The 25711-nt window shown below is 37.5% G+C and overlaps 1 protein-coding gene across 1 annotated transcript in view; it reads right to left on the reverse strand.

Annotated features, from left to right (window-relative positions):
* LOC106916508 (polypeptide N-acetylgalactosaminyltransferase 10-like) overlaps positions 1-25711 on the reverse strand; it is a 53378-nt gene that overhangs the window by 17764 nt on the left and 9903 nt on the right. Inside the window, exons 2-4 of the mRNA XM_088012335.1 lie at positions 22134-22230; positions 19552-19690; positions 14170-14336 (exon numbers count right to left, since the gene is read on the reverse strand). Coding sequence (XP_087868461.1) covers positions 14170-14336; positions 19552-19690; positions 22134-22230 — 403 coding nt within the window. The remainder of the gene's footprint in view (positions 1-14169; positions 14337-19551; positions 19691-22133; positions 22231-25711) is intronic.

Genomic DNA, 25711 nt, shown 5'->3' on the forward strand with positions numbered 1-25711 from the left:
TTTGGTCAATTGTTGGCTGCTGTCCCACCTGAAGGTTAAACCCAAACTTTGCAGAACAGTTTGGGTTACATTGTATTTGCTTTTGCACACCGTTATGCTAAGACTTTCTAAACCACGCTAAATACCGACTGATGCTGTTCATGAAGGCAAGGGATTCACTGATATGGTGCAAAGACAGTGAGTTTTCTGCCACTCAGCCTTTGCTAAAGCTGAGAAGAGAGAAGATACCAAGAAGCACCAAAGCGAGCCCACGGCAGGTGCAATGGAAACTGTAGCAATTACATTTTTAATGTGCTTATTGTTAAAACCACTGAATCCTTGAAGAAGAGCTTTCAAAACCAGGCGATGTGAGTTTGGAGAACTGCTCAGCTTCCAAAACCTGAATGGTGGGGAATTGCACAGCCAGTGTGACAGACTGCACACTGAGTACTGGACATGAATTCGACATTGATGGAACAGAGCTGGCTGTGGAAATCAGCAATCTGCCAACCCTGCCTTCTGATAACATGGCTGCACTGGAGCTTTTCTCTTTCATCCAAAAAAAAAAGAAACATTTTAAGAAACTGTATCCAAATCAATGTATTGTCCAGCAGCTTGCCTGCACTCTCCTTCACCCCTCTGGTCTTTGCCATAATCAGATTTAGTCAAGAAAGCAACAATGTGTTTTGCAGTATTGGAATAAGGTTAATTCATAATATTTTTGTTGTAGTTTTTGTATTCAAATTTTGGTGGTATTTAAGTGTTGTTCAATTTTATTTCTGCTCATTTGCAAAATGAACCAGTTTATTATCATTATTGTTTTTTTTTATTATAGTTAAATTCTATTTTGTTCTTAATACATTCTTTGTTAAAGATTCACATCAGCAATCATGACTGAGCATAAAACAGAGAGACTGCTAAAAGTTTAAATGTGTCAATGAAGTGGGTAGCAGTGAAAAGTCCTTAGAAAATGCAGAAATGTGATGCAACTTTTAACATAAAGGAACTGCGACCATGGAGAGACGTTGGGTATTTTGTGCCTGGAAATAACATACTCAGTTCAATACAATGAAAATGTTTGTCTGTTTGCTGCAGTCTCAAACATGGTATTTAGTTTTGAATATTCATTAGTATAAAGTTTGAATTGATATTATCATAACATAACTATTCAGTATCAAACACCCTTAGATGATCCACTTTTGAGTGCATGTTTTCAATGCATGAATACCAAATTGTGATCAAAACAGAATATTCTTCCTGGAGCTCAAATGGTTTTGTTTGTGAGTGTATCTGTCATTCCAGTGGTAAGTGTCTCACATTCAGATTGTATTGATGAGTTCACAGAATATAAAACCAAGCATCAAAAGGAAGAAAACAAAACAATGTGAAAGTGTTTTCCAGTATGTCTGCCTTGAAGAACATTCTTGCTTTGTGTGTGTCATTTTATTTGCTTTAACAAAGTAAAAATTGCATTCTAGAATCAGTGTCATGAACATTGAAAGAGCTGCATTGTCTCTAAAAACGCTGAATGTGCTAAATGGTTTTTAAACAAAGCTTTACACTCCACCGTTCTGTAAATATTTCACTGGAGCTACAGTGGATGCTGTTCATGTTGTTTTCTGACAGTAAGTTTGACTCATATTGTTTTATGCTCTCCAGGAAGATGTCTGAATACACACACACACACACAGACACACACACATGCATGCACACACATCTTACCACTGATGGCTCTACATCTCTAAATGGCAACTCTCAATTAGCTGCTTTTGTCCTCCGTCGTTTGTCTCCCGCTTCATATCCGCCGTCTCTCCGTCACACTTCGCTGAGCACCATTACCTCATTATCTCCCTTCGTTCTCAGTCAGGAGCAGAAACGCACACACCGACCAGAATGAATAAACATGTCGAACTTTGTTCAGTGTTTCTGCACTGCCGCCTCGCTCCCTGTCTTCCTTTCCCTTCGCCTGTCTCACAAATCATTCCCTATCTCCCCCATCGCCGAGGCTTCCTCTCCCCACCACTCCATCATTCTGATGGTAAGGCTGCATGTGTTGATAAGAAGCTTCAAAGTAGCTCTGCAGTGCTGACAGCAGCCCTCTCAGGCAGCCAGTGGAGCTAAATTATTTAGAAAATATGTCCTGAAACTTAAACACACTGTTTATTCAATGAAGGCATGACGTCTGTTCTAAACTGGCCAGAAAGTCATCAAATTAGGACATTTTTGTCAAGTATATATATATATATATATATATATATATATATATATATATATATATATATATATATATATATATATATATATATATATATTTTTTTTTTTTTTACCAGAACATGTATGTGGCCACAAGCTTAAACGTGTGCTGGTAACTCTTGTGTTGCCAAAACTATCCTGACCTCAGTGATCATCCTACAAATGTTGGGGAGATCTGAGGAATCTGGAGACCAAGTCAACACTTCGAACTCATTGCTGTGCTCCTTTAACCATTCCTGAACAATTCCTGTGTTGTAACATCCTACATGATCTTTCTGAGAGAATCCAGAGAAATAGGAAATACTGTTCATTTCTCAATCCCTCCTCGTTAGGCATCAACGCAACATCTTCCAAAGTAGCAGGATCTCAGGTTTCTCTAGTTAAACAACACACACATATTTGGCTGGCCTTGTGATGTAGCAAAAAATATAATTCATCAGACCCCACCGTCTTCCATTGCACCATGGTCAAGTTCTGGTGATCATATGCCCATTATTTGGACATTTTTGCTGATCTGTGGTCATGCTTTACCAGACACATTTTTCTTGAGAGCAAACAACGCCCAGCCTTTGTCCTCCACTTGCGTTAGAGAACATTTTGCTGCCTATCCCAATCATCTGTTAACACTTTTTCCATTTTTGGAAAGCCTTTGATAGATGCTGGTCACTGCAGACGCAGAACCAGTAGCACAAAAAATGGGTATGCACTGTATGTGGCACACAGGGGCACCACGTGAAAGGGGGCGCTAAAATGATGGAGAAAAATGTATTTCTAGTGGCATTTTTTGTATTTAACAACTGTTTATGGTTTGAAAACAGACTAATGTGTTGGTATACATGTCAACCCAAAAGAGCAGGAGTTTTATGGCATTTGTCAACTCACACAAATATTTTCCCATTTCCAAACATCAACTGGAAATGGTTTGGAAATGGCCCGATACCTACCAACAAGAACCAGAACCCATTATGAAGAGATGATCATTGTTATTCCTTTTGCCTTTTACTTGTCAAAAAGTCTGTATGTTCAGTGTATTTATCTCTAACTTACTAAAAAGCAACAGCAAACCAGAACAAGCAGTTGTGAAAGGGGTTCCTGTCTGGCAGGTCAATAATTCACCCTGTGTCCTAATGTTCCAGGAAATGTTGAATTATGCCAAAACTAAATGAATAAATGTGCCACTGACTAAGAAAAACACACAGCAGCTTGTTAAACAGGATAGATATGTCGGGCAGAATAGTTTATAGTCAGCTGTTTCAGACTCTGAATGACGGTGATATCTGGAAATGTTCACTACAGAAGAAATATGACAGAAAAGATGCCTGAAAGTGCACTTTCTGGGTTTTAGAGGTTTCCCATTAACTAAAAGCAATTTTCTTCAAAACTATAAGAGCTGCTAGCTTCCTGCTTTTAACCCAGCATACAGTCCAAACTGCACTGATCTTAGAAAATTACCCTTGTGTTACATTCCAAAGAAATAAGTAAAACTTCAAAGTAATAGGACTCTCCAGTAAGAAAGACATTCAAGACGACTTATAATAGCTAAAACAGACAGTATTATCCCAAATTTAAAAGCCACTATGATGATTCTTCAAATATTAGTAGATAATCGGAAGTCTGTGTGGGGAAAAATCAGACTTCTTTTTCATGCCTCCACATCAAAAGTATTTCAAAGAAAAAAAAAATCATTAGCATCAATATTTCAAATATACATGGAAAAAAATATTCAGATGACCTTGGGATCGGGGGCAAGTTTGTTCAGACATTAGATGGTAATCTGCACTATGCGTGTTTGATTTTTATCTTTTAGGTCTAAATGTTCAGATGTTTCTTCATGTAACTGTGGGAGTTTTGTTTTGTGGTTCTCTTTCTCCAACAAAACACTTTTGTACCCAATCTAGACCTTGTCTCTTTGGTTGTACATTATAAATTAAATTAAATTTAAAACCACACTGCAAAAGGTCTAAATATTGTCAAGACAAACAGAAATGACTCATATAAAAGGTTTTCTTTTTGACAGATACGGGACAGTATAGGCCATTTTTTTATTTCCAACTGATGAATAAATGCAGCAACTCGAGGGATATATTTCTTTCAGAAATGGCAAAAATCTGTCAGAGCTCAGACTCCATTAGTGTCATTCTTATCTTGAATTGTGGCGTAAGAAGAAAAGCCTTGTTCAGGAAAAGCTTTTCTCCTATTGATGTGGTCATTCCAACTGACTGATTGAATTTCAGCCTGAAAAAGGGGGGATTATTTCCTCACTGCTGCATCCATTGCCCTGACTGTACACCTGCAGTGGAAGAAGTCAGTTATTTTCCTCCACAATACCATAAAAATCTGCTCCTGATATATTTCCACACACGTAGCAGCAGACCTCCTGCACGGAGCGCTGCAGTGGTTTGAGACTAAAGGCAGCACTGGTTCCTGCTGGGAGCCATTCTGTGTCCCCACAAAACTGCCTTTACATCCAGACTGGAAATACATCAAACGTTCCTTTGCATACATCCATCCCACACTCTTATTTGAAATGAAGTATGGCAGCCATTTGCTGAACTGATCCCATCGGGAAGCAGAAAGTGGGAAAGTAATTGGACAATCAATCTGCAGATGGCAGGTTTCCTTCACACAGGATGATGGTGCAGCGTGCCAGAGCTGTCCTGCTGAATAAATATGGGCTTTGTTTCTGGCTCTGATTACATGACACATCCTTTTTCACTCCTGAATGAGCATTCAGTGAGATTGACAAATGAGACAGAAGTATTTACACATGAGTCAAATGAAATAACAGGAGAAGCAGTTCTGTTTTCCAGGCTGTGGGCAAACATAAGAATGCTTATGTCCAAAAAGGAGACAAAGCACCAGCTTTATATATTTGGCACAATTAATAAGGACATATGAGAAAAACCTACTATGCATGAGATTTTTATTCCTACACAGACTGTGATAATATCATTCATCTATAGTACAATAGCCCAATAGTCAATAATTCTAATGATTAAATTCATTATGAACTTAGTCACGGTTCAAAATTTAAAGCAAGGATTTTAATTCATATTTTGTTAGTCACAAGGTTTTCTTTACTGTGAAATTAATTATTCTTTTTCACACTCCAACAACTAAAAGTTGGAGCCATCTTGAAGATATTGACAAACAGGAGGGATATATTTCTTTCAGAAATGGCAAAAATCTGTCAGATTTTATATATATATATATATATATATATATATATATATATATATATATATATATATATATATATATATATATATATATATATATATATATATATATATATACATGTCGTTAGCATTCAACTTGTTTTTTTGTGTGTGTTTTGTTTATTTTGCAATATTAATCTTCCAGAGAATTTGTGACTTGGTTCAGCACAATGGCAGCCAGACTACCTGGCATCTCCTCTCAACTTCTACACTTTGAGTCCCTGCTGTGCCTCGACCAGGGGAGATGAATGAATAATTCTTTTCCCTGCATCATTAAATCCTGAGCAAAGTTTTCTGCCTCGACTTGATCTAATGCGCCAGCAGAGTTGCAGGTGGTCCCGCTGGCAGACTGCCAGGTGTGAGGGTTTCACCCAGCAAGACTTTCACCTGCTGTTGCATCTATAAACGTTTTTTTTATGAGTTAGTTAACGAGCTGAAACATTACCTTGTGAATATTCATGTGTGGTAAAATGCTACATGTGGTTTTGTAAGTAAATATATCTGGCTTATCATCCTTTGATGAAAACATAGTTGAATAAGATCAATTAACAAGAGGCAACAGTTGAAGCAAAGGGGAGAAGTTATAAATTATGATCACCCAACAGCAGGAATACACTTTCAAGTCTTGACTGTTAAAAAAAGGGACCCAAACTGTCACCCTGTAGGTGTTATCTGGATGCTATGTGACACTGAAGGTGACCTATTACGCCTCATTGAACAGGTTAGGGTCGGTCTATGTTCTATACAGAACATGTATTACATCTTCTCGGTTCTGCTGATTTTGAGCTTTCAGAATGAACTGTTTTAGGACTGTTTGTCACTTGAAATCCAATTAAGTTGCTGCTGGCTACACTCCCAAACTCAACGTTTTACACTCACATGAAAATGTCTGCAAGCAGATGAATAATCAAAGATGTATAACTGTACATCTTTGAAAAGCAGAAGTGGAGCCTCCTGTAAAAAAATCAATAGCATAGCTAATGGTTTCTAGATGGTAAGTAAACAACAAAACGTGTCATTTCCAGCATATCTGCATGAAAATGCAGTTGTTTTTTTTATTTTTTTATTTATTTAATTTTTTTTTGTAAACTACAAGACTCTGTTGACATGAGCAGGCAGGAGAAGCAGACAGAGTGAGAAGGGGGCAGATATGCAGAAAAGGTCCCAGCCATCCAGGTTTTCCCTCTGGAACTTCTGAAATCCAGCAAAACTTGAAATTTCCTTTCAAAACACTTGTAACTCCCTACTTTATGGTTCCAATGCCAAATATACCTTAAGATGCATTAATTAACGCAGTAAAATCCTTCTTAGCATCACTACAGACGCTGACAATAGCATATGTCAAGTAGAATTCCATATAGGTACTTCAGCTTCCCAAGCTCAATTTATTTTGAATATCTTAGATGTGCTCTATAAAACAAATCAGCTAATTTCCCATAAATGCATTAGAGCAATGTTCCAAAGAAAAAAAATGCAAATAGCTGAACACATGAACGCTGAACTGTGATTGGGTGACACTGTATATACCACTACCTCACATGTCACCCTGTCCTTGGGTGCATGTTTTCTACTCCAGGCACTTTGCTGTCAGAAAGCATTTTAAGGTCTCCAGAGGATTGTGCACTGATTAAGAACATCATCCAAAGTAAAAACCAAGGATGTCTGTTCTTTCAAAACTGGTGTCCTGCATGTTTTAGATTCCAGATTTATTTGACACAGCTGAATTAATGGCTAAATTACCTCCTTTACCATCTTTAGCCTGGTAATGACTAACTTATTTGATTTAGGGATATTAAGTAAGGGGGAAGATCTAAACTTGACAAGACACCCATTCTTGAGAGAGTGAACTTCGCTATTCAAAACTGTTGTCCACTCAGCGCTTTCTTAGGAGCCCCATTTACATAAAAAATAGGTGATCCAAATGGAATTACAAAATAGCCTTATATTAACTGTCAAAATAGACTTTACGAAAGACAATTCTGCACGAAAAGTGGGACCCATATGGTTGTTAGACATGTCACATGATCTGAACTCACTATCTTACTACCCTTTGTCCCACAATCTTGATTTATTTAGTAAATCTAACTCGGTTGCATACCAGAACCCCATTGTTAGTCCTGATTCATTCTATACTAACCAGCCTGCTCAAAATCTACACATTCCCTATAAGTGTGAGAAGTCAGAAGGAGATGGTAGATGAAGCCAGACTCCCTCTGCAGTAGAGAGATTGCACCTTTGATCTATGTAAAGAAACAGCTTCGCTGAAGGGCAAAAGTCTTGATTTATTGGTCAATTGATGCTGGGACGTTCCAAGACCCAGCTAAGGTAGTTAAAAGGTATTTGATTCGACTATCTACTGGATAGCTTCGTTTTGAAGTTTTGAGGCATCTCCCACTGGGAGGAGTAGCAGGGGCTGAACCCTGGAAGTGCTAAACCTTCCTTCTGACCAGGGGATGCCTTGAGGTTCACCAAAAGAAAGTTGTGACAGGGAGAGCGAATTATTTTGGCTTCAGTGTTGGACCTTACCTCCATGACCAGAGATGGATGGATGGAAACATGAACTTATAGGAAAACAGATAAGAAATCAAAGCAAGAGGTTTTACTAAGAATGTTGATCTTTTGGCACTAATATCATGATTAGTTCAGGATTTTAAGTATTTTGAAATCCATTTGCTCTTTACACATGGTTTGCTTCTCTTTACCTTTTACAGATGTATCTATCTTTACTAACGCAGACACGATGAAATCATTTTTCAGTTTTTCTTCCCACCATATGTGTGAAGTTATAGCAACTTCTGCTATCCTGTTTAGTCATAAATCCGTGAAATGACTTGGGCTCCACCAGCATAATTTATCACTCATGCTCAAAAGCAAATGCTAAGCTAAGATGAGGAATTGATCTACTGCTATGAAGCCAGAAGCATATATTCTTCCACCTCAGCATCTTTCAGACAATTCGATTTGTCCAAAATCACTGTTACGGCCTAGCGAAAGTAAAAGTTAAAGTAATGTAAAGGACAACAGCCACAACCACAAAGAAGGAAAACCAAGTTGAACCAGGACAACATAAAAAGTGTTTTCAGCTCTGATCACATAACATGTAAGCTGTCCGTCACTCAGCGTCACAGTTGAAGTGTTGGCTCTATGATTGAGCTGGCTGCTGGCCAGATGTGGCAAAAGGTTGGGAATGGAAAGAGCAAAACATGAACTGAGAATCAGAAGCCAATAAGAAATGTTTGTCCCCCCCCCCCTAAACTGTTATATTAAAGTGTTTAAACCAAAGGTGTGAAAAGGTTACCATTTTGAAATCTTTATTTATGATAAGGAATCTAAAGAAGTACATAGCAGGTGTTAACATAAACTCATTTTTAAAATGAATTTTAAAATTATTCGTCTCCAATCGATTGAAATTTCAATTTATTCTTATGGATCTGCCTTTTAACCCTTGTATGTAGAAATGGGGTCCAACCGACACCACACACGTAAAACTTGTATCATTTGCCATAGTCCTCTACGTTTGCCTCAGTCTTCGCACGCACAAGGGATACGTAAGGTTTGCAAATGTCCTTTTGAACTGAGGTTAACGTTACCCTGTCTTGTCCATTACAATTCCAGTTTTAATGTGTGCCAGGTATCATTGTACTGTCAGAACACCCAAATGTGACAACATTTGAACCCTCTTATCTGTACGGCCCTCCTTAGATGAAAGAACATGTTAGAATGTTCTGAAACAAACCACAAAGGCCAAAGCCATCCATGACCTGGAACAACTGGAACAGCCCTGTCAATGTCAGTAGATACTGTTACATCACCATGTTCTCAGAGCAGCAACCAAAAAAGAAGCCCTGCCCCAAAATTGACACCTTGAGTTGATTGAAATTTGCAGCCAATCACAAACCCAAACCAAATATCTTCTAGGGAAAAGCATTGTGGTCAGGCAAAATGAAGAGTGAGCTGTTTGACCACAATAACAAGCGTACTTGGAGAACTCTGTCCTGTTTGAGATTTAGTTTTAATTTGTGTCAACAAAGCTATTTATCATATTCAGTTCATTTTTCTGTGCTCTGCTCTTCCATAGTTATTCATAATCCCATGATTTACTCACTTGCATCCACTGTCATTCTACACTCTTCCCCCAGTGTGTAAGCTCACTGGTTTTCATTGTTCCTTGCTGGATTCTACTGTTGTTCTTGTGTGTTTCACATGAGTTTTTTCTTAAGTTTTTAAATCCATCAGTCCACACTCCATTATGTATGTCATTGTCCTGCGGCTATTTGGGTCCTCCTCAACAATACCGAAGGACGACAGACTCAAAGTAAGACTTTTAAGCCTAACATCTCTATGTCAACTGTTATGTATGCTGTTGACACTATAATGCCATGCAGGAGTGCCTCAAAATTCTTCAACTTCACTTTCAATCAACTGTGTTTCAATATTAAGCTTCTAGAATTGCCTTAGCAAACCTCTGACCTCAAGTCAGAGACACTTTGATAAACAGTAGTTGGTTTGTATGGACATATTATGTCATGTTGCAAATATGATGGGACCCAAGTGCAGACAAAACTGAGGACAGCTGATGAAAGACAAGGATAATAATAAGAGGAACAATTAAAACACAATGAGAACCGATAAGCTTTTATTCTGCGCGAGAAATGGAAATATCAAAGCCACCTAAAGGACTAATCAGAGCCAAATGGGAACAGCTGAGGTAGAGTGCAAGCAGAGGGGAATTAGGTAATGAGAAACAGCTGTGGAAAGGATAAAAAATAAAGCTAAAAATAAAAAAAACAGGCTGAGGAAAGGTGAATGATAAACAGAGAGCTGAACTGGGAATCAGAGAAGTTAAAAATCAACAGCAAACAAAGTGAGTAAAATACAAAAGCCTAGAGAGCAGAAGTAATGAATAAATCAACTAACACCAAGTAATGAACCATATGTCAAGATCTAAGAAAGTAAATATACAAGGAGGTGATAAAAGGACAAACACAAATGAAACCCAAGACTCTGACATAAATGAGCCTTAGTGTATAATTATGACCCTTTGTGGATAAAGAAAAATCAACAATTCATATTTCAAGGCTTGATTTATGTTGAATTATTTATTATTCCATTGAAATTGAGCAGTTCAAATGAATAATTAAAATAAAACAAAATAACTAACAATAGGTCCATCACTCCAGTGATAAAATGTTTATTAAATTCTCACCCAAACTTATATCTGAGTTGACCTCCAGTCAGATGAGACAAAAATGTTAGAATGTCTGCCAAAAATGTCAGAAGCTGTGAATTCCTTCTGTAGTGATTCTTCATATATTTTAAGCCGTGTTTCCATTGTATCATAATTTGAATATGTTGAATATGTTTTGGTGATTGATAACATCCAAATTATATTTCTCTATTCTTTATGTGCATTAGATGTGATGCTGTTTGTGTTTTAAAATTTAATTTGCAATCGTGTTTGATTGAAAGACAGCAACACGTACTGAGAGGCAGATGGAAAAGAAGTGTGGGGACAAGAAGTATGAAAAAGATGAAACACAATCTCATGATGCTTCTAGGGGTTGTGGGATATTGAGAGAAGAGTATAGGTTCTGGATCGAAATCTGCCACAAGGCAGACACGCTTTAAAAAATAAAGATGTATTCTTCACTTTCAGACAGTAAGAGGTGATTTCACTGAAACTCGTCTTTCAGCAGAAGGCTGAAAGGTTCAATCATGCCATGAGACATGAAGGGTGCTGTCAACCCAGCAACAGAGAGACCTTGAATCTAAACAGACATCCCCAATGTTTAAATAGAAGGAAAATATAAAGCCGTAGTCAGTTGATGCTGAAAGGGAAGAAACTTCAGTCTCCACTTCACAACTGAACACTGTAGAGTAACAGAAACTAGAGTAGTAGAGCAAAACTAAAACAACTGAAACTTTTTGATGTGTTCATCACTGACAATCTGTGATCTGAACAAGACTCATTCCAACTGATGTGCATTAATATTTTTTTAAAACGTTTAATTGCCTAAGCCATTAATACAGAATTCTAAATTTACCATTTCATGTTATCAGTTGTTACCATGGTTGTTTGTACCACACTGGCTGACATCCTGTTATGTGACCTGTGTTACCCTCTTTTGATTCCCACTTCTAGCAGGAAGATGCATCATGCCACAAAGCACAATTTATCTCAGACTGGTTTCCTCAGTGAACAATGACTTCACTGTTCTGCAACAGCTTCCATAGTCACTAAATCGTAATACATCAGAGCACCTTTGGAATGTGGTGAAATATTGATGTGAAGCCAACAAATTGCTCCAGGTATATGATGCTATCATGTCGAAATGAACCAAAGTGTTCATAAGAAGTCATAATCAAGCCCAAAGAAAATCTAAAAAGCAAAATAGTTTTTTTTTTTTTTTTTTTTTTCCAAACTAACATTTTGTAGCATATTTTTAAGTAAACAGATTCAATTGCAGCATGTGTTTGCCAGCATTTTTGTTTCTGCTTCGCTTGGCAGTGGGATGGTTTTGTCTCACAGCTCTTGATGTTTGTTAACCTCTAAATGAGCCTTAGGCAGTGGAACATTTCATTACAGTCGACAGGACGGGCACTAAACATATCCTTCAGTAAGGGATGGTGACGGTAAGCGGTAATTAACAAGGTGTAAAACACTTCATTTAGTGCTCTAAGGAATAATAACTGAGAAAATTCAAGGAGGTGTTAATCGGATATGTAGGTTTATTCTGTAAGGGCACAATATTTCAACACTGAGACAGTTTAGAGGGCAAATTTATTATTGGTCTTTAGTTTAATTTTTAAAGCATATATCTCAAGCTATAGCATGCTTTGCAAAACTACTCACTGTTTGAATTTCTCACATTTTGTCAAGGTACAACCAAAACGTCAATTGTATTTTCTCGGAGGCAGCTAAAGCTGACAGAGGCTCTGCCACGTTTTAATTTCAGCCTTGATGGAAGGACAGATAAGCCCTGATCTGCCAAACTCAGGGACTTGGTAAAGACATATGACTGAACAGATTAGAAATGTATGAAGGTGCACCACAGTACAGCTGTATATATCATAATCTTTATTAAACAGAAGTCGAATGCTGAATGATCCGTAATGGTATATCTTGGGAGCACTTAGAACCCTAGCAGCTGCATTTTAAACAAGCTGTGGATGATCCAGGAAGGTTGTACTGACATAAGTGTAGATAAAATTACAGTTAGCAATGACAACTGTGATAAATCACCATCAAAAGTAATCTCCAAATTTTAACGGTGGGTTTAATGTATGTAGAAAGCAAGTCTAGCTGTCAAACATTCTGCTGCACCAAGATATTCAGACCACAAAATAGAACTTTGGTTTCCTTCTGCATAAATTGAAGAAAATTGTCCAGGAACTTAGATTTTAAGCTATTCAAACTGTTCTCTAGAACCAAAACATTCACACATTTTATTAAAAGTGTTTAATAAAAAAAAATATATATATATAACATCATCATTCATCATATTGATGAATGATCTGAAAAGATATGACAATCAAATAATAAAACATGACCAAGGAAACAACTGAGTGGAGTTCCATGCTTAGGAGTAACAAATGTGAAATTAAAGTTGGATTTTGCGACAGAAATCCTTTGTATTGATATATAAGAAGTGCAAATGCAGAGATCCATCGCATGCACCTGCCTAAGTCCTTAGAATCTAAAGATGCACAATTTCCTGCATCCATGCACAAGTGATTGGTGGAGTGAGTGAAACAAAAACCTGACAGAAACTTGTCCATGTAAAATAATTGAACAGATTCAAAATATTTTTAGCATACATTTATATGAATTACATTGATATAGCAAAGTTTTCACTCCTGAGGTTCATAACTGCTAAGACCTGACTAATGTAAGTTAATCTAACTGAAAATAAAACTATTAGAGGTTCTGAAAGTCTTGAGACTAAGTCTGAGGTTTTCTTTCCCATATCTTCGAATTATTCAAGGTACAAGCCTAAATCGGATCTGTGGCAAGACTTAAAAAGTTATGTTAACCCTTGTGCGTGCGTGCGAAGACTGAGGCAAATGTCTCTACTATGACAAATGATACAAGTTTTACGTGTGTGGAGTCGGTTGGACCCCATTTCTACATACAAGGGTTAAAGACTTTGGACTCAATATGGATGAGACAATCTGACTTCAGAAGAAGACGGGGCAAACATTTCAGTCTCTAGATATGCAAGCCTGGGAGAAACACCACAAAAGCCCTGGCATTGTAATTGCTTTAAAAGTATTTTCTCAAAAGATTCATACAGATGCACAATAACCTTTTCAGATTTTCATTTGAACAGAATTGTGAGAACTATCAATTCATCCATAGTCCATCCTTGCAAGGTCTCACAGGGGCCTGGGGCCTATCTCCATCAGTCAATGAGTGTGAGAAGAGAAAATAGAGAAAAAGCAGACACACAGGACAAAAACCCATGAACACACAGACACAGTCACTACTATGGGCAACTTATAGAAACCAATTAACATAACAGATTTTGTTGTAAAAGAACCCAATAATGAACAAGGACAACATGCAAACTCAACATGCAAGACCTTCCTGGTCCAAGGCAGCAGACCTACCAACTGCAAATCCTGCAGCCCATTTCTAAAACCTTGAATCATTCATTTCACAATAATTCATTAGATAGTGCATAGCCTATAAAATACACTTTATCATAATAAAATGTACCTTTGTCACTGAAGTCATCAACCAGGATGATTTCTGCGATGAGCTCTGGAGGAGAACGGTTGATGACGCTGTGAACCGTCCTCAGCAGAGATGACCAGCCCTCATTATGAAACGGGATGATGATGCTGGTGTTGGGCAGCTTCTCTGCATACAGCGTCTGTTTGCAGCTGCAGACACAAACACAAACAAAATAAAAATACTCATTTTAGTGTGTTTTTTTTTTCTTTTTCTACAAAATGGACAATGTCTCATTCATTTCTCTCAGACATCCAGCAAAGGTGTTTTTGCTGCTCAGTCAGCTCTCCAGCAGATCTCGGGTCACAAAGGTGATGTATTATTCAGAGTTTAAATGAATGTGCTTGGCTCATTCACATCAGCTCTACTCACCAGGCTGGAATCCAGATGCAAACTTCTAAGAAAACTTTATGCAGCCCATTTCTCTAAAATGCCATTTCAGAGAAAATAGTTCTTGCAAGGAAACCAGTGGATCACCAAAATAATTCATTTAAAAAGATATGGATTTATTCTGCATAACATTCATTTAAATATGCAAAAAATATTTTAACACTGCTAGCAATAACTGAGGATTATGTCCTGTGTTTCTATCCACAGCTGACTGAGAAAATAACTGAACGTTTAATTGTACAGAACACATGTACCATATATATGCCTGCAATGATTCTGTTCGGACATAACTGGTAAAGAAACAGTTCAGAGATGGATATTATAAATTATTTGCTTTGCAAGTGAATGGCATGTCTACAATAGGACAATAAGATAGAAAAACAATGTCCCTTATTAAAAATGACCCATTCAAAAAGGACCCAGATCCAGTTTTTGTTACAGAAAAAGTTTTTAATATTTTTCCAGTTATTGTCATGGTTTTAGCAATATGCATGGTAACGACAGAGGTAATATATCACAAGATGTTTTGATAAATTACACTTTCAGATGGTAACTAAAGAAAGAGAAAAGAATTAGGCCATTGTTGAAATAAACAGTTGAAACATTACAACATTATAGATCAGAAAGTCAATCAAATCTCTGACTATAACCAACAACTTAGAAAAATGCCTCAAGTGTTAATGATAGTCAATTCTAAATATTTTTAGGTTAAATTTTTAGGTTAAATTTTGGTGACTTTTAGGGGGCTTTGAGTTTTAAGTTCAGAGTTTATTAACATCAGTTCTAAAATGTGAACAATCTAAAAACTTAAACAGATGCAGTAATTGGTAACACTTTATTTGAAGGGGGGTGAATAAGACTGACATGACACTGTCATAAACATGTCATAAACATGTCATGAACATGAATAAGCCTTCATGAATATTTATGACTGTTGTCATAAAGCATCATTCGGTAAATTGACACTTTTAATACAAAGTTGACATTATTCAAAATGTCTTTATGACAACTTGACATTAACCAAGAAATCATTACTGATATAAATTTGTTATAAAAGTATTACTGATTGCACTTTAAAAATAAGGTAACTTTATGTTATTAAAGGTAAAGTTTAAACAGTAATGATTTCCTGGTTAATGTCAAGTTGTCATAACAAAGACACTTTGAATAATGTCAACTTTGTATTAAAAGTGTCATAATTTACCGAATGACGCTTTATGACAACAGTCATAAATATTCATGAAGGCTCATTCATGTTCATGACAGGTGTTATGTCATGTTTATGAAAGTGTCATGTCAGTCTTATTCACCCCCTTTCAAATAAAGTGTTACCCAGTAATTAAATAGAGACGACAACAATTAGCAAACCAAAGGCCTTCTGAGTGCTGCACAAAAAGAGCTTAGTGATGCCGCAAACGTATTACGACACAGACAGCTTTAATTTCATTACTAGCAGCATGTACAGAGGTTATCAGCCCCAACATGTGCTCCAAACGATGAGAGACGGCGATCTCCTCATAAATTACCCCAGCAGGTGGCTCAACCCCTGCAGAGGCGTTAATCACTGGAGGTGAGTTATGTCCCCCCGGAGAAAGTGTCTAGTGAGCTGTGTCAGTCGATAAATACAGGTGTTGAATATCAGCCAGCATGTTCATTCACATACAAACACTAAGAGCTGCAGTGATGGACAGCTCACTGGGTGGTTTACTTTAACAAACCTCGTCCAATTCCACGGGGTAACGGTTAGCGAGTGTGCTTCCAGTAAAAATCATCAGTTTGCAGAACTCAGATGTGCCAGGTGCAGGTTTGTGTCTGATTGCCTCTGAGTCACCAACAATGAGCTAATCGCAGCGAAGCAGACGGCACCCGCAGGGCAAGCCAGGTGAGATACGGATGTGTGAAAGGTGCAAGGCGACAGCAGATGTTTTTATTTAAAATGTGTTCGCTTTTTATAATGCCATCAGAGCAGCGATAAAACAGAACTGTGGTCGCTACGTCTAATACGGAAAAAGGAACATTTTGCATGGTTGTCAGTGAGAATTCATGTTTGTTCAAGTAATTATAAATAATGTGGTCCTTATCAGTCGACGAAGCAGGTAGTGACAGGAAGGAGCAAACTCAGGCTGAAAACAGGCAGGTCAGCAAAGGATGCTAAAGATGTTCATTTGAAAAGCACAACTAAAAACAAAGAGAGGTGTTCATGGAGAAAATGACTCACATCTGGCCAGCACAGTTACTAATAATGCTGCAGGGTGTCAGTTTTTATAGGGGGCGAGAAAATAAACAGGGGAATGGACCAGATTGTGACTCTGCAGCAAAACTGAAGACAACTTAGAGATTATCTATGCATTAGCTTTTTTTGTTTCTCTGGAGCATTCAAGTGTTTGTCAACATACCAATGCAGACAAATATCAGCAATGAACCAGCAAATGTTGTTTCCTATCAATTTGCTAAAAGGTCATTGCTATTTTTAAACCTTCATTCTTTAGAGAGAGAGATTGCTACCAACAGGAAAACATTTAAGATACCAACCAAATCTTCTCCTAGCAAAGTCATCCAAGACCAAACTTCACAATGCTGAGAGAACTGACAGAAAACCCGAAAGCTCAATCTTAGTCTCTCTCAGGATGATAAATGTTAAAGCTCAAAACAGAAAATGAAAAAAAACAGTTAACAATTCTGGCTTGTTTGGACAGATTAGATTAATGTCTGGTTCACATGGCAATATTTCAGATTTGTTGGTTAATTTTCAAAACTTGAGAGGCCATACACAATGATAAAAAATCCATAGATATTACTGGTTTGGTTGTGTGCAGTCAAACTACAAAAGCATCACTCTCAAAACAGATTTCACTCAAGAACATTTAGATGTTAGATGGGAAATCTCTCAAAACCTCTAGATATCAAACGTGACTTCGGAGTAAACAAACATGGCAGGCGAGGAAGAAGCAGTGGAGATTTTTAACAAAGAAAAAAACAAAAAAAAAATTCCTTTGATGTCCACCAGACATTCTGGTGGACCGTGGCAGTTATTTTATATTTTCTGTTTTGGATTCCCCTCCGTGTTTCCGTCTTCTCGCTTTCTGATTAGCTTCAACATTCAACAGGCTGTGTAATCGTTTGTCCTCAGAGAACTTACAGGCCAAGATACCAGGCCAAGACTTGGAGGTCGCAGCATTGTTTCTAGACTAGATCGCTCTTATAAAACCCACCCAGAATGAACATCTTCTAAGATAATCTTTAGAGGTATCACAGTAATTGGAGCGTCAGAAGGACAAAATCAGGCCAAAAATCAGCAAAATATCCTACTGTGTGAACCAAACATTAGTAGAGGTGCATGGTTCACACTTGAGGCAACACTGTTACTGAGCAAACAACAAATACAAATACATCTGATGCATTGCAGTTTGTGCAACCTCCAGTGTATAAAATGAAGATCATTTGAGCATACATTTCCATGGCAACCACTGCCAATTTGAACGTAATTTGCTGGAAGCTCACCTTCTCTTCATGCATCCAAACACATCACTCTTCCCCCTTCAGAACATGCGGGAATTTATGAAGCGCACAGATTGTTTGCCAGGTGAGCTGAGGGGGGTGGCGACACCGTTCAAGTGTTACAGAGTTTTCCATGTCGGAGATGTTTGATTAATAGACAGACGACTTGTTTATAAAGGAAAACAGCTCTGAATCAAGGAGAGGCGATGAAGAACAGACGTTTTAGCACAAAGTCTGCTCCTCTCCATCAAAACAGTTCAGGTTTAATGGATGCTACAGTTTACCTGAAAACCTGACAAAAAGAGGATGGACCGTAAAATCACTGCCTATGTCAAAGAGAGAATAATTTGATCGTATATAATTTGCTCAGCTGTGTAATACAGCGATTATTCTAAATACACTGTGCTGTTTTTTGGCAGATCGTAAGAGTTTATTTGAAACAGTTGTCATGACTTATGATGCTCTAATACATGGTATTTATCTAAGCTCCCTGGAACAATCTATACTATTTACTTTAAACCTAAAAAGTGATACTTTCATTTCTGTCTATAGTCATCAGGATATACAACGTCCAACTCTGAAAGACATTAAACTTAAACTTTCATGCACATACTTGTTTTTCTCTCTTGCCTGGTATTATTTCAGCCCTTTCTCTTAGCAGGCCTTCATTCTTCAGATGGGCATCATGATATCATGAAAACCCCTCTATCAATCAAATTTGATTCCTCCTACCAGCTTCTCACCTTCTAGACTTCTGCACTCCTTTGGCTGACTACCTGTACTGTATTTTTCTCTCCGCATCCTCAAGTCAGCTCCCAAGTTGTAGGTCTCGCTTTTCCTCAAGCCTCGGCCCCGGCCTCAGCCCTTTCTTTGGGGGAGAGCATCCCTAATCAGATATCGGGATGTTCATTGAGTTCACATCAAATCTCAGCTCAAATCAGCTGCCGGGCTCCAAGCGCCAAAGAACTCTTATTCATTCCTGTCATTAAACCTTTTAATTGTTCTTTTTTCTCTGTCTGAGTCTTTCCAGATTGAAATATTATTGTAGGGGATCTCAGGTCAAGAAAACTCTGCTTTCATGAATACAAATAAAAATAAAAAAAACAGTGATATGGAAGCAGCTACAGTTGCTTTCAAATGAAAGCTGATGTGAGGTGAACTGTCAGAGAAAAGGCCTTACAAGAAAAACTGAAAATTGTGCTACAGCAGCATTCAAAGACAGAAGGTTCATACAAGAGTCTAGATAAATTCGTCTTTGTGATGGAAACATTTTTAGTTATTTTATCTACGCATAAACACATTACCAAACGTCCTCCAGATGAGTGGCTGTCATTATAAAGGTGAACCTGTCAGAAAGATTCCTCTGTTAAAAACATCATTAGAATGGGAACAAAAAACAAACGGAAAGCATTTCAGTGATTCAGTTACTTTGATGCACACCCACTCATACTCTTCACTTTTTATTGATAAGACACTCACTTTTCGTGGCGGATGTCAGGCAGGGAGCGGTTCAGAGAGATCCGGTTGCTGACATAAATGTTGAAGCCGTTTTCCCGGTAGGCCTGGTCGACCCGGTCAGTTTCTGTCAGAGGAAACGGCTTCCCCTGCTCACCATTACCTGCAGAACACGTTTTCAGCTTTAAATTTTCATAATTTTCCATTATGATAATTTTCCATGAAATTCTTTTTTTTTTCTTTTGCCCCTTTTGACCCTCATAGTGCATCAGAATAACCATATTCCTCAGGATTGTATTTGTTCTTTTCAGTATGTTGCTCTTATACAAAATATTTATTTTACATCCCTTTACATTTTCTTCATTAGAAGTCTAATTGGTCTACATTTTAATTTTAAGTAAGATTTTGTGATTTTTTTTTTTCCCGTTGAAATTGTCTGAGTCATTATCAGTTCATAAAGCAAAGAAATTCACTCTTAATGTGAAGCAAATTAACTCTGACATATGAATTATTTGAGTGAAGTAAGTTTCCTAAACCACAGCTCTGTCCTTTTTACTGTTCAACTGCTTAAGATTTTAGTTAAATCTGACTTATGTATTCTTCATTTTTAAATTCACACTTCCCAATATATCGTGGTGTGAAATGACTCAGAAAAGCCATCAACAAAACGAAGTCTGTAGAATGATTTATCGGGCTTCAAATACAGTATGTAAAAAATGAGTAAAAGGGAATATCTGTGTTTTGGTTTTTTTGTTTGTTTTTTTTAAGTATACATAATTTGTTTAACCTGAAAATATTGTTATTGTTCTGGTGTTTAGTAAGTCTGCATGGTGATATACAGTTTGTTGTATTTTAAACTAATCCAAAAGATCCAAACTGTGGTACAGTAGAATACTGGAAAGTACTGTAACAAACACAAACCAAACTTGACATCTTTTTAACTGTTTTTCTCAAAGTCCTGTGAAGTCTGAACTCAAGTTATAATTCTGGTATTTTTAGGACTTCACTGAAAACAATAATACAAATGAGTAAGATTTTAAAGTTGTTCATTGTAAATCATATGATACTAATACTTGCAGCAGGTAATGCAGGCGTATGTTACAACAGAGTAAAGCAATATGTAGTGTTTACTGTAAACAGAAACAACAGTAGAACAACATAGCTTGTGTGAAAACATGATGTCTCACTTTAACATAAAACCATACATTTGAGTCTGGTGTATTTTTGGTTAAAACATGTCTGTTCTTTATTCATTGAAGTTTTTTTTTTTTTTTTTTTTCAAAATGCAGAGATTTGTAAATTTTACTAAAAAAGATTTGGAAAAATTTATAAGAATATTACTCAAGTAAAAATGAAATGTACAATGTAGTAACACTACACTTATGTGGTTTTTTTTTATTATTATTATTATTTATTTTTTTTTTTAAGTTACTCAAGTTATTATCCACTTCTAGTTCCAACCTGTGTTTCTTAGTTTTACAAAATTCTGAAAAAAAAGTAATATTTAGTCATTATTTAATTTTTAAAGCAATTTCTAGTCAAAATAACAGCCATTTATGATGAAAAGCTATTATATTTTAGAACTATTTTCTATTTTTTTTGTGAATATGTATACAGTGGATCCTCTGTAATCAAGAGGATTAGCATCACAGCAGCCTGCAAATATCTTGATTGATACCTCCAGTAGTTGAGTTATAAATATTGCAACTACCTATTTGAATAGTTATGAACTCCAAATATTCCTTACCACAGAAGGCAACTTTCTGAGTCTTCTTTATGTCCTTTTTTGGAGCTACAGCCAATCAGTGCGCAGGAAAATGAAAGCTGTTCCTGGACTGGTTGTTGTGCAAATGCCAGCATAGCATTTGCACAACAACCAAGCTATTTCAGCTTCCCAAACTGCATTTTCTTTTGAACATAATAAAACTGTGAATAGGAAAATTTTCTGTGAATAATTTGGAGCTGTTTACTGAACCGAGAATTATTCTTGAAGTTGGCAGGAATTACAGAATAAGATACTTGAATTTTTTGTTCAAGGTTGCATCTCTTGAGTTTTAGACGTTCCCCTGTTTTGACATAACATTAAAATGTTTTAATTTTTTCCTCAGCTACTTGCATATCTCTGTAGGAGCCTGCTGATTACACTTATTTTTTTCTTCAAATTGGATGTATTCAAGCTGGAAAATATCAAAAACATGAAAAATTTTCCCCTAGCAGAATTGGCTAATTTTTCTACAGCTGCCTTTTGTCAAATTTCTGAGTACTGACTTATTGAAAGGAAGCACTGTACGATCTTTTAGTCTTGGACCTTACCCTTCAAAAGTCCAGGTAATTTTCCATCCAAAGTTTCTCTCAAAACTACACAAAAGCCAATTAAATCCTTTCACTTGTTTCTAACTCAACGCCAGGGGCAGAATCAATGCTTATTGTAGAAGATTAAGTGTGTTTAATTATGAACTCAGGGCGCTACAAGCCATATTGATTCATGCTGGTTATGTGGTAGAAAATCCACTTGGAGGAAATTAAGGAAAGAAGTCGGGGAAAAAATAGAAAAGCAGTGAATGTCTGTGTGGCCTGAACAGATTCAGCAATGAGTTTGGCCCTACCGATCCGAGCCGCATCTCTCCTTATTGCTTCATGGTCGTGCCAGTCGACTCGCCGCACACCGTCAACTCCTACCTGAACCACCTTCTGGCTGAGCCCCTAAAGGAGCAGAAACAAGAACAAAGAAACACCAAGATATAGACTGAAATGAATTAATTATTTCAGGTTACATTATCTGTTTCAGATGTTGAAAAGTTCTTTGAACAAAACAGGCACATCTGCAGACACACTTTCAATCCTCATCAGCTTTCTTTTCTGGCTGCCATCCAGAACCCTCCATTATTTTTTCTGTTACTGACAGCTGTGGATTTACACAAAGGAAAGGCAAAGAATTTCTGCTCTTTATTTGTTTGACACACAGCAAAATGACATTCACTCTCATCTCTGTGGTGAACACACTCATCACCACGAGCCATTATTCTCCGCCGTGCATTAAAATGCACAAGCAGCCGTTTATGAAATTCTCTCCCGCCTGCTTTAGAAATGACTTTCGGTGGCTCGAGATGTTATAGGATCACAGCACAATGGTAAATTAATTAGCTCCATGGGAGGACGCAATTAGAGGAACGTTGTTAATACAAGAAACACGGCTGACTGTGTGGAATACTGTTAACCGGGCTGCTGGCTGATAGCGTTGCACAGTCAAACAAACGGCGCTGGCGAGCCGTGGGACCGTGTAAAGTGTCTGCAGCAGCTGTTCTGCAATTTTTCTCAGTTTGCTTCTGTTCTGCCTCACAATGGCTTCAGGAGAAAGACCAATCAGTGAAGGAGGGAGACACTCCATAGAACAATGAATCATTTAGTCAGTGGTGCGTTCCACATTTTATGAAAACATTTTATACTCAGGAGAAATTATATATTAACTGAGAGATGGTTGTTGATGATTGTGCAAATTGATCAATTGTAGATTCATTCATCACAAAATGCTCTAACACAAAAAAGAATAGGAACCAGAATATACTTTATTGATCCCCAAGGAAAAACTACTTTTTTTATTTTTTTAAACAACCTACTCTCATTCAGTAGTGACATCGGCAACCAACCAGGGCGACAACTCGTTGGGGATGCTAAGCCAAACCAAACCCTATTCTTGCACAAGTAGAATATCTTCATGGCCATTAACTATGAAATAGTCCATCTGAAATTGCTCAAGCAAGTCTAATTCTTAGGCTTTATTATTAGTCATTGCTTTGTTGTTTACCTTCAAAGACAAACATACAGGCATTATTGCTTTCTATCAAAACAGTTTTTCAAATGGAGTGTTGCTTAGAGTACCACTGCTAAAAGAGCAGTTTTCAGGATCATCATAATCTTTGGGGTGAAAGGTCAGTCAAAGAGAGCCCAGCAGGCTCCAGAACTGCCTCATCCCGAGCCCACCCGCTACATAATTGTGTAGCGGACTCAGAGCTTTGCACAGCTTTGGGTGTGAGAGCCTCTCTACACACAGAGAGACAAAGAATTTTAGAAAAGCCAGTTCTGTTTAAGAAAAACATCAAGGGCAGTCAAACCTGAATAGGTGAGAACAAGCACAAAGTTACTTTCTCTGAAAGAATCCTCTCTCTGATTGCTTGTGTCTCTTCCAAGAGAGGCCGATTTACCAATTCTGGTCAAGAGCAACTCCTTGAATGAGGAGAGTGATCAAAACTTCCTGAGAGAGGAATTTCTTCCAACATCCCCTAATCATTCGGTATTGAGCTGTGTATCTCCAAGCATGGTGGCCCAACGTGTAACAAAGCTCCAACACTGATCAACTCCATGCCGGGTCTTTATTGTTAACAAAATCAACACCTTTAGAGAAATTGCAGTATTCTGTAAGTATTTAAGTAACAAAATCAAAACCCATTAAGTTGTGCGCATCAGTCTCCACTGAGGTAAAATCCAAAAAGCAAGTGAGAGAAAATTAAATGTCACCACAACATGCAGTCAAACATGTTCCCACTAAGTTACACCACCTGTCTATGATGCTGCTATTATGCAACCTCCCTCTGGTGCCACATTGACTCAGTAATGCCAACCTTAAAAAATGTTTTCAAAGCACAATTCTAACAATATTCAACAAATCCATCCATCCATCCATCCATTTTCTTTACACCCTTGTCCCTTAGTGGGGTCGGGAGGTGCCGGTGCCTATCTCCAGCTAAGGTTCCGGGCGAGAGGCGGGGTACACCTGGACAGGTCGCCAGTCTGTCGCAGATATTCAACAAATGTAGAAATCAAATCAACACCTAAAGCTTGATTTTGTTTCATAAATATTTTTGAAATCTTTTAGAAGCAGCTCAGGGTAAAACTAGAGGACTGCGAGAAATGTGCAGCTAATAGTTAATATTTCAACAAAACAATCAAAATGAGCAGCTTTTCTTGCATTGATTCATTTTTATTCTACACAGTTGACAGTCTGTGACATTTGAGAATAAACATTCCCTTCTTTATGTCTGGCCTGCACCACATTCCTAACAAACTAGGGACATTTTGGGACCCAATGAAGCATTTTGGTTGTTAAATTTCTTGTTTTCCTTTTGCAAACTAGTCTCAAGGTGTGAAGCTGCTGTTGGTCGATTTTTGTAAAGCTGACACAGATTTTGCTCATTCAGATGAGTCAGTTCTCTTTTTCAAATTTGTGCCTTTGAAACTGGAGTAGAGTCCTCTGATATCTCTTCTGAACTGCAACAATGCGGCCATTATAGCAAAAGAAATTAGCTTTGCCAAGGGCACTGATCCAGCGCCACATCATCTCAGAAGCTTGGTGCATTGAGTACTTGCTGACAACAATGTTTTATTGACTAAGATTTTCAAAATTATCTTCTTTTTCTTTCCAAGTAGTACAGTAATTCTTGTTTCTGTTTGGTCTGAGGCATCGTAAATAACAGTAGTCTCTCCTAACTTTAGTTCTCTTCCCATATAATTCCTAATGTTTTTTATTCATATAACTTTCATCCAGAAGCCAAAGAAATCAGTTTCGCACTTCTTTAAAGAACTGAGCTAAAAACATCACCTGCAGTAGGACCTGCCTTTGTAAAAAAAGAAAGAAGAAAAACATGATTACAACAACTCAAATGCAGGAAAGGATTTATATCAATAGGTAAAGAAGACTTTGATCTTCCCTTTCTGCTGCTCCCCCTTGCTTCTCCAGCCTTGGTATTAGCAGGTCTTCCCAGGAGAACTCTCCATCTCATCATGGAGGTTTTTCTAGGCCAGAAGGGACAGTCTGGAGCAATAGAAAGTTTTCATGACAGTAGGAACAGAAAGAATATTGCTACTGCTTCCATATTTTTAAGAGCAACAGCCAGGTGCTACCATAAAAGCAGGATATTTTCCCTGGTTTTCCCTCGTTTTCCCTGGTGAAGGTCTGAAAACCTTCAGCATAGGGCATAAAGAAGCAACACATTCTATCCTAAATCTCAACATTTATTACATGTTCAGCTGGTGCGGTTTGGTTTTACACTGCAGTGTGTCAAATGAACCAAACCCTTTGAAAAACGTTTTCCTTCCTTCACCTGTGGCGGTGCTGCACCAAGAACCACTGAAGGAAACAACATTGAAACTTCTGAAGAAGAAACTGAGCTCAACTTCCTTCTTTATA

The sequence above is a fragment of the Poecilia mexicana genome, unplaced genomic scaffold, assembly GCF_051168715.1.
Source record: "Poecilia mexicana isolate PSO_F unplaced genomic scaffold, ASM5116871v1 scaffold_14, whole genome shotgun sequence".
Taxonomy (NCBI): Eukaryota; Metazoa; Chordata; class Actinopteri; order Cyprinodontiformes; family Poeciliidae; genus Poecilia; species Poecilia mexicana.